The 18,653-nt window shown below is 32.7% G+C and overlaps 1 protein-coding gene across 1 annotated transcript in view; it reads right to left on the reverse strand.

The window, feature by feature from the left end:
• LOC143226013 (protein timeless-like) overlaps positions 1-18,653 on the reverse strand; it is a 103,513-nt gene that overhangs the window by 17,440 nt on the left and 67,420 nt on the right. Inside the window, exons 13-18 of the mRNA XM_076456381.1 lie at positions 17,987-18,093; positions 17,315-17,507; positions 10,001-10,063; positions 5,092-5,227; positions 1,706-1,821; positions 395-560 (exon numbers count right to left, since the gene is read on the reverse strand). Coding sequence (XP_076312496.1) covers positions 395-560; positions 1,706-1,821; positions 5,092-5,227; positions 10,001-10,063; positions 17,315-17,507; positions 17,987-18,093 — 781 coding nt within the window. The remainder of the gene's footprint in view (positions 1-394; positions 561-1,705; positions 1,822-5,091; positions 5,228-10,000; positions 10,064-17,314; positions 17,508-17,986; positions 18,094-18,653) is intronic.

Raw genomic sequence — 18,653 nt, forward strand, 5'->3', positions numbered from 1 at the left:
TGGATTTCTGTGTAATAAGATTGTTAAAAGATGTTACAAAACCATCACCTTATAAATGAGATGAAGTATGAAAAGCCTGCATGGAGGTTGTCTTTTGCAATGGAAATAATATTGCAGGCCTATTATCAATGTCCTCTTTCATCAGACAAAGTATGATTAGATCTGGCAAAATTAATTATATTTTAATACTATACACTTGTACAGATTAGTTAAAAACAAAGAACATCCTTAATGGAATTTTAAAGTAACTTACTTGGAAGGGTAAGAAAAACATTTGAGAAAAAATGGTTGTATTCATTTTTTTAAAAAAAGAAATATGGTTTAAATGATAATTGTTTTGTTGTTCATCTTTTCAAATATCAACACCTGAGTTTCCAATGCAAACTGTGCTCACCTGTTCTCTGTTGCAAGGTATAATCCTTTCAGAACAGTGTTCTACAATGCTACCTACTGGGTCTGGGTCTTGTTCAAACTGCAAGTACCACCAGTAAAGAGGATCATCATTGCTGCCCTTGCTACATTCAGAGGACACACTGCTACCATCACTCTCTTCATCAGTACTTTTAAACAAAAACAAAAATTGTCAGTAATCATGTAGTAAATATAACATACAAGTATAGATAAATAATCATGAAATTTCTTCCATAATGTTAATGTGGTTTCAGAACTAAAACTTTACATTAAGAAAACAGGATAAACATAGAATTTAAATAGAATTAAGCAAACAAAATGCAGAAATGTTACAACTGTCTTTTTCTTTAATTCATTTTAATTCTTCAACATACATTCTAGTAACAGTAATTAGATGTTGAAGAATGGCAACCAAAGAAAAAAAATGTCAAAATCATCCTTCATCATGTATGATTACATGCCATGAGTAACATGTGGTTCAAGAGTAATAAATTACTCCATAAAAAGAAAACAGAACACATACAGTAAAACCACCTGGCAACATTTACTTTATATTTGAGTCTTAATATTCAAATAATTTATCATTAAAAATGTTGTTATTTACCAATAATAACAGATATATTTACACCAAAGGAACTTAGGCAAACTTACAATATTTTTCTCTGAAAGGTTATTAAAGTATAATAAAGATATATGATAAACTTTTAAGTAAAAAGGTTATCAACTGAAAATGACTAACATGTTTATCAAATCTGTGATTAAAAAGTTTGAAATTAATTTTCATGAATAGTAATTATTGCTGGTTATGTCCTTACCTAACTAGTAGAAAATACCTTTCATTTTAACATTATTTATGTATACTTGAGATAAAATATCTGAATCACTGAGCTCTTATACACAACATATAATTTCATGTAGCTATTTGCACAGTGCAGTATTGTACATGCTTTGTTTATTACTAGCAGCTCTGATGTCATGTCAGTTTTAATTATTAATTTGTAAAAAAAAATGAAACATCAAAACAGCTGCAGCAACAGATTTTCATTAAGATGGAAAACTTCACTGATATCTTAAATAGAGTGATATTTAATTTTTATGATTATTTTCTTTTCCTTTTTATCTAATTACAGTATATTTCTTATTCCTTTAATCTACAACTTTTTTTAATATTTTCCTTTTGAATTTTCTTACATTATTACTTTACTTTTTGTAGCTGTTCAGTTATCAATCCCTTTTCAATGAATGTTCTAGTTCCTTATAAGTAAACATACTTTAAACAACATTAGACAATTACCTTTGTTCTCTGTCTTCCAAATTATGATGAAAGAAATAACGTAAACACATTTGTGGATTGCGCTGAGCAGTTCGAACAAACTTGTTCATTACATAACCTATGACATCACTCTGGTACTAAAAGTAGATAAAAATTATTCTGTTAAATAAATTTACAAAATAAATAAAAAAAAGGGCTACTGATAAATTTTCTTGTTGGAAATCCATATTAGAACTACTGTGACCAAAGTGTTTAAAATCATTAAATGCTTATTTAATAACATAGAATAACGAGATTCTTTACATAATATGTTCAGTTTGTTGTTTGGCATTTTATGGCACAAAGCAACTAGGCTATCTGTGCCAAACAACTAGTAAAAAAAATTAGATATGAATAAAATTATTAAAATTTGTAAAAAGGAATCATGTTAAAAATAAAGTCAAATTTTTTAATTAAAAATTTAAATAGCATTAGAAAGGCCAATGGCCCTTAAAAAGTTAAAAACATTTGTAGGATGTGACACTGTCCAGCATCAGGGTTAAATCTGTGGACAAAACATATCTAAAATGATGCCATTGTTCAGAGTCGTAAGGACAGCATCACAAAAAAATGTGGGCTATTGTGATCTAAGTGTCACACAAACCACACACTGGCATATCAGTCCAAAATAAAAGAAAACAATGAGTTAAAAAATTGTAACCAATGAGTAATCTAGTAAGGACAATATCCTCCTTTCGTTCCTTCCATAAACAAGATGGCCAAAGTCCAATAAAAGGTTTTATCTGGAAAAGCTTGTTATCATGTTGGTAACTCCAAGTAAACAGCCAACTGGCACAGAGCTAAACATTGAATACAGGACCATAGTCCATGTGTGGAACAAGCATGGCAGTGATAGCACCAGAGCAGACAGATTTAGCTGCATTGTCAGTGAGCTCATTCCTGTGACTACCAATGTGGCCTTGTATCCAGAGGAACTGGATAGAGTAGATGTTAAAGAGAAATGGGCCATTTAGTTTTGAATATCTAAGTGAGTAGGTATAAATAGAACAATTCATGTACTGCTTAGCTTCTATGTGATCCATGGTAAGAGAAATGGTGTGCAATTTGGCAGTGAATGCTGAAACTGTAAAGGGGATTCTGTGTGCAGTCACCGAACCACAACAAACTATGGCAGAGCCCACAGACACACCTGATTTTGAACCATCCATATAAATTGGGATGGAAGGATGGTTTGAAATATGTTTGGCAAATAGAAGATGATACTTCCAATTAAGAGTATTTGCCTTCCTCAGATGACTCAAAAAAAGTCACACTTGTTGATGGTAATAAGCCACGATGGGCTGTCTAGTGGATATAGCAACGTCATTCAAGGAGAGACTCAATTCATCCAACTGTGCCTAGATAAGAAGGCCAAAAAAAACAATGGTGGACTGTCTGTTCTGAAAAAGCATGGCCCACTGAGGAAGAAAAATATAACCTTAGGTGGGATGCTGTGGTCAATATCGAAATTTTGAAGCATAAATACAGTTGCAAATAGCAAAGATATAAAGGAGGTTTAAACTCTGGATTGGATTCTTCAAATCCCTCTCTACAATAACCACTTGTGATTAATTCAGAGTAGCATGTAGAGTAATCTAAATGGGTGTATTCCCAATGGCCTTCAAATGCAAGAGGAGTTCACTGTGTTCTGGAGTGGACGTTTCCACCAAGATGTCCCTAGAATGTAGCTTTTTGACTGACTTTTGAGGGCCAACAAGCCCATTCTGAATAAAAATGGGAGACATATTCCATAAAGATGAGTCTGATACAGAATGTAATATTAGAAGATGAAATACAAGTGTTGATAAAGTTGAAGATTGCTGTTCAGAATCTTCAAGACATGGTCATTTACTTATGATCTGTTTTTTTAGTATTTTATTTTTATTTGCAGGCTCCATAATAAAGAAAGAATATTTTGATGCCCACTAACCCCACCAACTATGGAGTCTTAAGAGAATGCACAACAATGACAAACAAGGACATTGCAGTAATGTCAGGGTTTTGTAAATGTTATACCCAAATACTAGCATCAGACACAATGTCCACAATAGCTGTTGATAATTTCCAACACTGGTACTCAGTTGACCCTACCCAAGTGGACCAGCTGACTGATCTTGGGGAGGCCACCTTGCTCATCTACAGGAATTCAAGGCCAAAGTGGTGTGTTAGAATTGGACCCCTTAACTACCAGAATTTTCTCCTCCCCTTTACAGGTTGCCACATATGACAAACATGAGGGTAGAGATTTAGATCTCAGTGGAGGTAAACTGAAGGTACAGAAATTTCTCTGGGAGGTCCCTTCACTGCATATAGGAATTCACACCAAAGGGTATAATATATTCAGGTAGATTTTTATAGTATATTTTAATTAATTCATTAATCTTTAGAAAGTTTAGTTAAGTATTTAAAATGCTGTAATTATTCAACAGATATCAATAGAGTTATATATTACATGTGAAAATATATATTATCATGAAACAATTTTAAAACCCAAATTAACTACTAATATCTACAATCAGGTTCTCACACTTCATTACATTAAGTAATTTTATGTATTTGTTTATTTCAGCACTCTGTATAAAAAAAACAGCAACATACAAACTGAGTGAAACCATTTGTTTTCCACGTATATTACACAGGAAACGCAAACAGTATTTAACAGAATTAATTGTAACATTCATGGTAATTTGTTTAATTTTTTTGTACCTCATACGTTATTAGAGATGATGTAACCACAAAAGTCATGCACCCACAAAGAATTATGCATGTGAATATATTACAAAAAATAGTTTAAAGCCCTGTGGGTGGTTGATAAGGTTCTTACTAGAAATCAAGGGATAACTGAAGGAATTTTTTAATTTAACTGTCATAAAAAATTATTATTACATGCTACTTTTATGTTACTACATTATTTATTACCAATTTGACATTACAATATTACATTCATCCATGCCAAATAATGTATGTAAATTAGTAGCTTGTAAATGATTTAAATACTGCAAGGACACACACAGCAAAACACAGCACTTAAATTAAGATGTCATTGTAGAAAACGTATATCTATAGAATTTAAAAATATATTCAATAGAGTGCTTTCTGAGAAAAAAATGTGTTTTAACTCTTAAACAGCAGGAATGTTGTAGGTAGCAGCATCAATTGATGATGGCTGTCGTTTAAAGGTTAAACTATAAAAGTAAATATAAACAGTACTTAAATAATATTTATCTCATTTTCTATAACATTGATATCACAATTTAAAATTTCCTATCCTCTTAACACTGTTTCTGTTCAAACAGACTATTTAATACTGGTGGCATTCCAATTAAAGTGACAGAGTTTTAATTTAAACCAATTACAAATTTTCTTACCTCACAAATATCCCACTCTTCTTCTATTATCTGTGAAAAGGACTTGAGGATCACAGGATTAAAAAGTGATTCAGGTGATTTCAAGTCACCAGCTACATGATGCATCATTGTGAAGACACAGTCATTGACATAATCACTATAATAAAAACATATAAGCATTGAAATAATTTAGTATCATGCAAACTCATCAGCAAGATATACTTTGTACATCTTGAGCATGATATTAAGAAACAAGAGGAAGTCCTCAATAGCTGTGGCACTTGACATTCTTTTAGGCAGGATTAGAGTAAATTCATCTATAATCAAATACATCAGTTGTAAAGGGTCTTACTTCCTAAGTCCAAGACTGTAACTAAATCTTAAATCAGTCAAGAGATGATAGAGCTATGGGCTAAAAGTTTGTACTTAAAAATAAAAGCAAACTAAGAGCCGTTCTATGAGCCATGGTTAAAAATAAAGTTCTAAAGGAGTGATAATACAGCAAAGTAACCAAGACTGAAAAGTTTCAGCAGTTTATATTTTAACAATTGCTAATATACAGTACAATTAATAAATATACATATACAGTACAATTAATAAATATACATATACAGTACATATAAAATCTATAGAAACAAACATTCACTGCACATTATGACTGCAAAAATCTTTTAATTTTACAAAAAGAAAGTAGAAATATAAACTTGAAAATTTCAACAAACTATAAATGAAGCTTTCTATTCCAGTTGCCTTCAAAACAAAACTAAAAAGTCTTCATTACAACCATTTGAGATTAACTGCAAATACATTTAGGGCCAACAACAAAAGGCATTTCTTTCAGCAAACAATCATGGATGTTTGAAACAAACTGCTCAGCCATGCTGTTGAAGCTGAATCTCTGGTATACTTCAAGAAACAGATTAATGAAATTCTTGAATCAACAATTACATGAGCAAAATGGGAAGTACAGCCTCCTCTAACTTGTAATCTTTCTTATGTTCTTAGTTGCCAGTCTTAATCCAGTCCATAATTAAGATTATCTTTGCCTTTTTTACTTTGAGGAAATGGCTGATAGTGTATGCTGACAGTAACTACACTTGTTTCTTTTCAACAGATGTGCCATTTTATGTCTTCTGCAAAGCTAAATTATAATGTGTAACAACTAAACAATCTTACTTTAACCCTTTCATGGTTACAGGCCATGTAATTTATTTCTAAATAGTAATAATCTATATACATATAAAAAATGTATAATAATTGAAATGCGACTTTATATTACAAAATACTAGTCCAAGGTCAGTTTTATATTACTAGATACATAATGTAATTGCCCATGCAATATGTCAATGAAAGTTATGTAATGTTAGCTAGGTATGACTGGAAGGTCAGTTTTATAAAAAAAATAATGAATATATATATATATACATGTGTGTGAGTGTAAATACATAGCATTGTGAGACTTAAGTTACTTAGACTAAACATTTGCGTTTTCATATTATAATATTTAGTCATTCTAGCATGAAAGAACTATAATCTATATTTATTTCCTAATTTTGTTATGATGGTTACAAGGTTGGTAAAGTGATGGACCCCACATAGTTAAAGTATAGAAAATAACATAAAATATAAAGTCTTACTGAAAACAAACATTTGCAATGTATTCAAGAAGTTCTAAATAGGCAAATAATATTTGAGATTTTTGTGATGAAAGATAGTTTTTTAATAATAACATCAAATCACTTTGTACTTAGAGTAGTAATAAAAAAGACTATTTTCACAAACAAATCGTTAGTAAACATTTTGTGAAGATACACATGCTGTATGAAAAATTATAGTGCAAATATTTAACATGTGCAAACATGTGGAAGAACACATGTATATTATACAGAGCTCATAGTGAAAGGGTTAAAAGTTTTTGTTAGCCCATGTGCTTTTATGTATGTTCTATACTTCCTTCATAACTAGAAGGGTTTAATTAATTAGCTGTCTGAGAACAATTTGAAATACCATTTGTCTATTGAATAGAGATTAAGAAGTATTTTTTTTCTCAATTTTTCTATAATTCAGACAGTGGTTCAAAGAATATACAAATGCTATTGAAGAATGTTAATTTCCATTATCTAGTGTTCTTACGGACTACTTAAAGAATTTGTTTTTTTACACCACGACCCGCATCATTTATTTTTCACAATTCATTAATGAGGACTGTATCATTTCTGTATTCCAAGAAAACTAGCTTGACCAAACCTTCTTCATGAGCCAAACAGTCAATGATAATGTGAGAATGAAAAATGAGAAATAAATAAGAATTAACAGATATGGCTTTTGGCACTTTGTCTTTCATTATAAAACTAAAAAAAATGTTTCACATGGTTTATAAGTTTAATAACAGTTCTCCCTATATTTCTAAGACACAATAATCTTCGAAGTAAAACTCTCATTTCTATACAGAAGTTATAGCTCAGTGTTGAACTCATTTTAATTCAATTTCACAAGTTTTTAACATCAGAAACAGGTCTTTCAGAACTTAGGTATTGTTTAAGTGCTTTTGGCAGGTTGCTTTATATATCCTTCTATATCAGAAACAAAAACGATATAATTATCTATGGAAAATTACTACTTAATACATCCAGAGATAATGTGCCTGGGTTCTACAATTTTCAAATGCCGAAGAACTGAAGTCTAAAAAAGCTAAATTTGCAATCACTGGTCAGTTTTGTAAGTAGATCACAGAGAAGGATCTTTTTGTGTTCACAATTCTTTCTCATAATTTATTTGTTTGTAAAACTTAAACAATTAGTAATTCATTTTTTAGTGATCAAAAATTCATTATTAAAATCGGGAATAAGTATCACTGCATATCCAGTCTCTCAAGTAAAAGTGGCTGGGTATTGTCCTGACTTAACTACATGGTTGGAATACCTGACATTGTTTGTAATAATACATATATTTTTTATTGAATATGTTACCGGTTTTTGACTTAACTGTTTCACATAAATTTTTATCCAAGAAAAGCTTTTAACATAATCTATCATAAGAAATGTATATTTTTAAAAATAATTACAACTATCCATTTAGTGAAGTTATAGCTTCATTAAATTTGTCCTCATGTAAATGAAGCAACAATTAATATGAAAACATAGGTCTGTATGAGACTTTGGGGTACTTACTGTTATCTCATTCTTCTTGGTCATATTGGCTTTAATATAGTTATCAAAAAAAATTAAAGAGTAGTTTATTTAACAGAATGTTCTTTAGAGAAAATCACATATCAGTACATTATATCACTTGTTATAATTTTATCAGACAAAATAAGTTTTAAAAATTGTATGCTTGTTTGTTTGTTTTTGAATTTTGCACAAAGCTACTCGAGGGTTATCTGCACTAGCCGTCCGTAATTTAGCAGTGTAAGAATAGAGGGAAGGCAGCTAGTCATCACCATCCACTGCTAACTCTTGGGCTACTCTTTTACCGATGAATAGTAGGATTGACCATCATATTATATTGCCCCTATGGCTGAAAAGGCAAGCATGTTTGGTGCAATGGGGATGCGAACCTGCGACCCTCAGATTACGAGTCACACACCTTAACCCACCTGGCCATGCTGGGCCAAATTATATGCTACACACATTTTATGAAAATTTTAATACAAGTCAATGAACTTATAGTTACTCTTTTTCTTATATCATTTACGGTGAATTTTTTGGAGGTAAAATTTCTTAATGGCTATTTTTTTAACATAAAACAAATTTTCTCCAAGTTTACTAGTTTGATATATAATCTCAAAAATTAATAAAACTTTCCATTGAGTGTATTTAAGTAAAATGTTATATTTTTACTGATGTTTGAAATACTATTAAGCTCACTCTCACCAAGGTAAATGATGAAATTATGATAGACATTACGTGAAATTTAAAAAAAGACACTTACTTCTACTATAACAATAAACTACCATTTTTTATTTCTGCCAAGTAAAAGACTATTGCTTCACCTACAGACATACCAAAACTCTCCTTATAACTATTGCATTCCTCACCTCATGTAAACTAAATATGTATTTCCATCTGAATACTGCTTCTAATGACATACTCATAGATCAATAATTTGTATTTAAATGTTACTATTTGTACCTGCCATTTACTTATGGTATACAATACCATACATGGGCACAGTTTACTCAGACCCACCAGTATACATTAAATACTTCACAATAGCAACAGTATTTACTCCACAAGGTGGAATAAGCCATATCATTCTAATGCTAAACACAGGAACTAAATGAAATTTGTACACTGAAAAACTGTAACATTATAATCCTTACTTCCAGAAGACAAACCTGCAACATTTTCATTAAAATATCAATACCAAATTCATAGCTGAACAAAGTATGGAAAAATATTGAACAATGTAACACACAAAGTAGTTATGAAAAGCCAACACATTTTATAACCACAATAAAGGAAAAATAAAAAAAACAACACTGTCAATCATCCAGTTCAAGATAAAAATTGTTGCTGTGTACAGTTTTGTATTTTCCTTAGTAAAAGACGGTATTATATGATGGAAGATTACTGCCCTACAAGTAGGTCAATATTGACAACACTTATGTGAAAACAGTTATATAGCTTAAGGGAGATATTAAATTCAGCATGATAATTAAAAGTGAAATGGGTAGAGTAAAAATGTTTTGGCATGAATCAAGAGTAGTAATTCAAGGTTGTTGTAAAGGTTTAGCATTGTATTTGAAAGTTTAGATCATTTTGAATATGTTCCACACAACAATATCCAGATATAGTTTAACCCATATATTTATATAACTTTAATGAAAAAATATACTTTGCTTTTCTGCAACTAAATTTATATTCTGTAAATTATAAACTATAAAAAGTAAAACATAATAAATACCCATTTAATACTCTTGTTTGTTTACCTATTAGTTCTGAAATCTTCTAAAACTTTTCCATATTGCTCCATTACTTTACCAGTAGAAAATCTGAAAAATTACAGTTTATCAGTTTGTTCATCCAAAAACACAACTACTATTCTTGGAAAAAACACAAGCATTTGCAATCATTATATTATATTAAATAAACAAAGAGTTGTGTACATAAAAAATTAATTTCAAAGAATATGCTTTTCTTATATTAAACAAGTAACATGCTAAATGAACCATTTTAAATTATATTAACTCTCTCAACTGAAATAATCAGTTAAATACATAAATAATAAATATTTATCATTATGCATATTTTATCATTTATTTTTTGCAAACCTCAATAACCATTTTACACAAATTCAATGCAACCAATGAGCCACTGTTTTCCAATAAGAAGCATATAATAGCTGTGCAATTGGACTGTTGCTGACAAGGTAAAGTTTTAATGCTCAAAATCAGAAATCACCCAGCATGTTTCAACACATAAACAATAATAAAAAAAATATTCAATTACTACAAATCAACAGAAGCAAAAGATGAATTAATCACAACATGAAACATTTTTATGAATGTTATTCATTGCATGTCATCTTGATTTTTTTATTTGAAACTTCATTTCACTCCCAACAAATTAACAAGATGTGCAGAAAACAAGTTTCTGATCCTTATTTAAAGGAAAATTTAGTCATAAAATAATGCATTTGGTTAGAGATATTTGTGGACTGCATCTGTCATAGATGCGTTTTAAACTACACATTTAGGTGCTAGCACAGGTCTTCATCAGCAAGTTAATTAACCTTAGTATGTAAAATACTGATGAAACATTGATCAGTTCTCAATTACAGTGTTTCAGTATTATTCCATGCACATAATCTACCCAATTTGATGTTTCGAAAATCATTGCTAGCGGCTCAAAACATAGCATAAATACTTCAAAATCTGATGCAATCCACAGAAGTCTCTAATAAAGTTTCTGATTCATCAAGTCCAAAATAGGAACATATTAAATGACTGGGGAGGTGAATCTTCATTGTATTGAAGCAAGTAAAAAAATTGTAAAACATGTTTTGGGGCATCAAATGGGGAAACAACAATTAATAACTGCATTAGTACATGATGTTGTGTTCTTTACTAGCATAAAAAATAAACAAATGAACTTTGAAAGAATAAGTGACAAAGTAGCTTTTCATCCAACTCTAACATTTCTACACTGCCAGTCCTTTAAATTTAATGTTTTAATAGTTTTGAAATATAATACTCCCTTGTGATGTTATAAAAAACAAACAATATGCTGACAGCTTGACATTTATCACACCAGTTCACAATAGCCTAGCAAAGTTACTAATTTGAATATATAGACTGTTCACTGAAGAAACCTTGGAGATATTGAATGGGCTCTTAAACCATAGCTGAGACACTGAAATTTGGAAGTACTATGGCTGTAATTCTTTCATAACATAAAAATTGACCGATATAAATTCAGGATAGTTTTCCTGCATTAATAATTTGTTTTGTAAGAGCTTGATATGTTCAACATTAGATGTGCTAATCTCTACTGTGAGTATTATCTAATAAAGTTGGTCATAAATAATATTCAATCTTCTCATGTCAGATCAATGTTGATTATATAGCTTGTTCTAGCAATCTAATATGGAAGTCTTCTGGGATGGACAACAGGGTCTCAAATTCTAATGTCCTTCTTTTATGCAATTGGAAAATGTAACAGATCTCCAGATATGTCATCTAACTAGAGATATAAAATTATAATTCAAGTGCTTTTCTATATAATTTTCAACTGATGAAGCCAAATCACTGTCTGTTCCATCTGTTATTATTACATAGAGAAGTCAACCAAAGATACAAATTATTTATGAATAATGATGAAACATTGTAAACTACAATTACTGTGGGGGAATTTTATTATTACAATAAAGTATTTTGTGTCCATGGTCTCATTTCCTTTAGTTAATAGATGTTAATTACATCTAAGAATTTCTTGTTTTTGTGGTACTTACACTTGTGTATTCAGGTTTCACCTGTTAATATGACAGACTATATAATAAATTAACATTCTGATGCTCTGAAGAGGATATAAATTGTAAAGCTAAATGTGCTTAAGTTTTGGTTTTTCATATATTGTTTGAATTTTTTTTCTTTGATATGGAAAACTCAGTCAGGTTTCTTATGTTTTGGTCTGCTAGGTCTGTATAGTCTTCAAGGCATACAGTGAAAGATGTATGTTCTTAAACATCACATAAAATAAATTGTACTGTGATATAAATTAGAGGTAAAGTCTCTGTGCCTACTGGACATTGAGGGAATTACCATATAGAAGCCCATTTCTGTTGCATTTTCCTTGAGATTTTTCTGTGGTTGTGTTTTCTAGTTCATACAAAGCAAATAGTTGTAGACAGCTAAGCTGGAGGAGCTAATAGTTGACTAAGAATGTTGTTTACAATTGATTATATACATCAATTTAGTATGTTATATTATTACACACATACATGTATGAAAGTACACATACAATATATATTGTATATGAATCTGGTTATACATGTTATGCTATATACATGCACATAAGTACATGGACAATGTTATTTTTAGACTGGAACTGTGTCTAGAATATCGAGATTTGCATTTCATAAAGACTTCTGTAACAAACTCAGATATTTACCAACAAGTTTGTAAGTGTACATTAATTTAGTTTTGGAAAACAAAATCATGATTTTTCAGTGAATACTGAATAAATGATTTTTGTTGAATAATCTCTAATATACCAAGTGAGAAACATGATGGCCAAAGATTCGTTGGTGGGGGGGTGCTGAAGTGTTTTCACCAAGGCATAATTGAAACATCTGAAGATTCTAAAAATGTCTAAATGGTGTAAGATCATAATTACTAGTTTGTTTTAGAAAGAAGAAAAAAAAGGCTGTTTAACAAATTTTCTGTTTATTTTGATTCAAAATATGTTAATTTTTCAGAATTAAAATATATATTTGAGTTTTGTTGATATTTTCTCAATATCTACCCTGTACATATGTAGTTTCTGACCAAAAATACTACACTTAAAACATAGTAGTGGCATGTGGCACATGATGAACAAAAACACAAACTTAAGGATAAAGAAGCCAGAAGAAAAGGTCTAATTCCTGAAAATAAAGAGCCCTAGAGGAAGTGCCCCTCAGTGGGCGATGTAAGAAATAACAGTAGAATTGTCTGAGCTAGTAATGACTAACTGATCCACCAAAAGAAGTAAGAATTTGGAGCATGCGTGATTAACAACAAAACATTTGAGCCACTGATGTGCATTATCTTTCCATGCCCACATTCCAGAAGACATGGTGTTATTCTGAGATGTGTCCAAACCTCTCTGTGAAGAGATGAAAATCTGGTTAGGGAGAATGTCAATAATGGTACTGGCATAGTCTAGCACCGAGAAATATCTTTGAGAAGAGAGGTTCCCAATCAAGGATAATGGATCTTAAGAAAGATTTCACTTGTCTTGAAAAGTTCATGTGTGCACATCCCAAAGGAATGAAAAAATCCCATGAAGAAGACAAAAAAAGAAAAACACAGACTATGGTGGCAAGACAGTCCATACCTCATGGACAAAGAGGTGACAGCTGAACTCACCTAAGACAAGAGTAGGAAAAATGCTCAGATATACTAAGCACTATGTAGGCATGATAAGAAAGGACATGGAAAGCATGAAAATCATCCCAATCAAACAGTCTCATACAGAAAAAATAAGATGTCCAAGAAGGACATTATCCAAGAATGGACAAGTAGAAGACAATTGACCATGTAGAAATGGAAACATAGCAACAGTCCATGAACGTATTCATGATTTGATAGAAAACATGAAGGGCTGGCACCATACTGGAGGGGAGAGCACATAATTGGAATAGTTGATTCCAATGAACAAAGCATAAAAAAGGTCTGAAGAATGATGGGTAACTTGGGATATAAAAAAGGTAGCCGACCCTAAGACCACAGTCACCCACAGATCAAGTGAAAATTACCAGCAGAGAAGAAGAAAATCTCCTTTGAGAACTACAGAACAATCAGGAAATGATTAAGGAATAATAGGTTCATAATCAGCACATTCACAGGTCTACATAGAAACCTCAAGATATGAAAGTAAAAAAAACACAAAAAAAACAGGGAAGAAGATCATACCTTCTCAATGACATGCATGGACAAAACAGCTGAAACCAAATTAATGAGACACTGAAGATAATGAGATCAGAGGGAAGAGGAAATAAAACAGATGGTGGATGGAGGAGAAACAAAATATACTATTCAAAACAAGAAAAGCAAAAGGGATATTTATGTTATTTTAAAGAGAAATATATGTAATAACGTTACAATCTCAGAGTATGTGATGTTACACGTGTTAAGGCACTGATTGCCAGACCAAAATGACAATAAAAGTTGTGCACTTTGAAAACGGAGGAAAACATCTGATTTTTTCGCCAAAACGCATGCGTGTAAAATAAATTTGTTTGAGAGATCTGCATGTTCTGCAAGTGCAACATGTGCAAAATCCCTATAAAAGTGACGGGTTCTCGGTTTCCATAGCTCAGTGTTAAGCCATCGACATGCAATACAGTTACGCCAAGACTGACTGAAGCACAACACAACAACGCCATTGGTTGATTGGAAGCAGGCGAATCTCGATCAGATGTTGCCAGAGCTGTGAATGTCCATCCAAGCACTATCACTAGGCTATGGAATTGTCACCAACAACATGGATCAACTCGTGACCGTCCACGTTCTGGCAGACCTCGTGTGACTACGCCCGCACAAGATCACTACATCCGGTTACGTCACCTTCGGGATAGGACCACCACTGCGACGTCTACTGCCTCAACCATACCAGGGCTGCGTAGGATTTTCGATCAGACCGTACGCAACCGTCTACGAGATGCAGGAATCTGACCTCGACGTCCAGTCAGAGGCATCATCCTCACCCAGCATCGTCAAGCACGGCTGCAGTGGACTCGGGCACATCGGGTATGGCCTCATCGGCAATGGAGGCATGTTTGGTTCAGCGATGAATCACGTTTTATGCTTCGTAGGCAGGATGGAAGGACCCGTGTTTACCGTCACCGAGGTGAACGTTTTGCAGCAAATTGTGTGCAGGATGTTGACAGATATGGTGGTGGCAGCGTCATGATATGGGCTGCCATCGCCTACAATGCCAGAACAGACCTTTTGCACATTCGAGGGAATCTTACGGCTCAACGACACGTCGACGAGATTCTTAGGCTCCATGTGCAACCCATCATGGTGAACGTCAATGACGTTTTTCAACATGACAACGCCCGTCCTCACACAGCCCGACTCACCACTGTCTTCTTGAGACACCACAACATCAACGTTCTTCCCTAACCCTTCAGATCACCAGATGTAAACCCCATCAAACATCTTTGGGACGAGTTGGACCGACGTCTGTGACGGCGACAACCTCATACACAGACTCTATCTCAGCTTGCAGCAACGTTGCAGGCTGAGTGGACAGCCATTCCACTGGATGTGATTCGTCATCTCATCGCTTTCATGGGCAGGAGATGCCAAGCAGTTATTGATGCTCACAGGGGGCATACTCGTTATTGACGTTGAGTGACGTTAAACTTCACCTAGTGAGCGTGGACTTCGCCTCTGCAGACTTTGGATGTTCAGCAGTGAATGTGCAAAGTTTCACACATGTCATACAGAACTACCCGGAATAAACTTGTTAACAATTTGTCTCATATTTTGCCTTTTGCGTTTCTTTTTTTGAAGAGTATAGATAGAGACTGTGGGCAAAAATCCCATCTGTTGGTAGAAAACTGAAACCAAAGGCAGGCAGAGTGAGACAGAATAGCACCCATAGTGCCCAATTTGACAGGATAATCACCAGAACAATGAAAGACAAACCAGAAGTCTAGTAGTAGAAGGACAGGAAGAAGAGGATGACCTGAAAGCTTAAGCAAAAGGGAGAAGGATTAGAGCTGATTCATCCATAAAAAAGGAGTTAAAGAGCAAGATCATGAAAGGCAAGAAATCGCTGAAGAGAATGAGAACTGATAACAGGTTACTGGAACTGTGGTCTCTAGTGAAACCCAAACACTACCTGGATCTTCCAGACAATGAAAGGAAGGTCAATGAACATCAGAAAGATATGAAGGAAGGCAGGGGTATATTACAAATTTCAACAGCAGAAGAGTCATGTAAGTAGGGATAGAGCAAAAGAAGTGGTACAGACTAAGATGATAGAGAGGAGGGAATGAAACTATCTTGGAATCCCCTATGGAATATGATGAAGTACATCTGATAGAAGGAGGAAAGGGAATTTAGAAGGATGGTAAGAAAAACAGGAAGATAAAAAACAGGAAGTTCGACAGCAAAATAGTGAATAAGAGGGTTACTCCTTAAACAGACAAGGGAGATTCCAAAGACTGGGAATCTACAAAAGATATGGAAGAATGGCTAAAAAAAGTCAAGAATGAAAGGATAACAAGACGTGTGATTACAAGTGTGGAGTTGCTTGAGAAAGGAATGAGCATGAACCATAATATCAGTCAAATTAGAAAGACAAGTAATTCCAACAATGTGTTTCATGGAGTAAAAAATGGGTAGAATCAAAAGACACAAGTTAAAGAAATAAAGAAAGGAAAATATATAAAAAAAAATCATATGCACAAAAAGATTGGAAAGATAAGAATTTGCCCTGATATGTGAGACTATACACAAAGCCTACCCATGTGGGGGAAACAGCTGGTTAAATTCATTGTTCTCCTGATCATTTCAAACTGAGGAGAAAGAACATTTGCCAGAGGCCTTATTGCACTATAAGTGGCTGTAACATCCTCAACAGTCAATGAGTCTATAGAAGCCAGAGTAGAAATAGAGCCTGTGTTTGAAACTCAATTGCTTTCACAGGCAGAGGAAAAATGCAAGTTACACTGATGATTACAGATCTCAGTAAACTGAATATAGGGTTCAAACAAATTAACATGTCTGTTCAGTGTAATGTCAAAGACAAGAATGAAGTTATTTTGAGTGCAAGAGCTTAAGGTGAGCTCCTGCACATGGAAGTTCTGTTGTCATTTAATTGGTGGAGAGCTATTGTAACATGTTGAAGTCACCGTGCATCAGTGCAATTCATCTTTAGCATGTGAATTTTAGGTGAAAGTTAACTCAGACTAGTGGCATGCTAATCTCATGGGCAGACGTATAAGGAATATAGCTATTCTCTGTATGGTATAACTGAATTTTGCATATAACTTCAGCTTGAGCATGTATACAAAAGGAAGCACTTACTGGTGTAAATGATCAAGAAGATCAAACTTTTCATAAATATCTTCATCATTTACAGCCTGTTCTAGCAGTAAGAATAGTGAGTGATTTGTTGTGATCACATCAACTAAATATTGCTTTGTGTGGACATCATGGGTGTAATTTCGAATTAGAAGGAGGAAAAGCTGGCGTAGATCCTTCATTCGTACAAGTTTGCCTGTTGAAATAAAACTTGTGTTAGCCACATTTAGATAAGAGAAAATATATTTCTTTCTTTATTTATGTACTGTGTTGAAAAAACTAACATGTTAGTGGTTTCTTTCTGACACTAAAATGTTACTGTTCACAGAGATTAAAATTATGAGAGACAGACACTTATCACATTCTTTTGGCATGTTTACGTTAATCGAAGTCTTTTTAAATAGAAGCAATAGTTGTGAAAGTACTTCATTAACAAGAAAAAAACATTATTAAGCAGAGGATTACAAAGTTTATCTTGGATCTATTGTTAATAAATATCTTGGTATTCACTTACTTAGATTTCACTCTAAATGTCTCTTAAAGAGTTGTTGTAACTGTATTCATTTTCATAAACTGTTACCACTAAAAAGGATATTTTAAACAATGCAATACATAATGCACCTTTGTATGTAATCACTTTTTAAAATATTCAAAAGCTACAAAATGTCTAGTCACCTCTCAAATTTTCATAAACTAATTTTTCTCGTCGAGGAATAGACTTATGACAATAACAGTCAACTGTAGAAATCATTTCACGTAGTGCAGTAACGAGAAGGTGCATTCTGAAAATCAAAAATTTAACACCTTTCAAGGATAAAGTGGCATTATAAATTCAACAATAAAATACAGTTAATTCAAAATTAAAATAAAAGTGAAAAGGTATGCATTACAGGTTTACTAAGTGCTATGTAAACATGAAAGAAATAGAGGTTTTTTTTTTATGCTTTCACGTAGTCAAACACATAGGAACAGAAAAAAATATGGAATATTGTTTCCACATCTTAATCTATTAAATGAATTGAAATTCACTCTTCCTAAGATGATTAATCTTTTAAATTTTTTACACACTAAAATACAGAAGTACCTCCTTATTAACTCAAATATTTACACATAAGTTTTTGAAATTTATAAATATGTTATTACATAAACATACTTTCCAACATTGGACACAAAAGTTTAAATCAAAGTATTCCTCAACAACTCAAACTTAGAACAAACAATAATGAGTCTTATAATCAGGGACATAGCCAGAAATGACCATTGGTTGTTTTTTTTAGTTTGAGTGCTTGATGCAAGCGCCACAGGTGCAAAGCCATGCTAGGGGTCCGGGGGCAAGACCCTG

This window comes from Tachypleus tridentatus, chromosome 9 (assembly GCF_004210375.1).
Source record: "Tachypleus tridentatus isolate NWPU-2018 chromosome 9, ASM421037v1, whole genome shotgun sequence".
Lineage (NCBI taxonomy): Eukaryota > Metazoa > Arthropoda > Merostomata > Xiphosura > Limulidae > Tachypleus > Tachypleus tridentatus.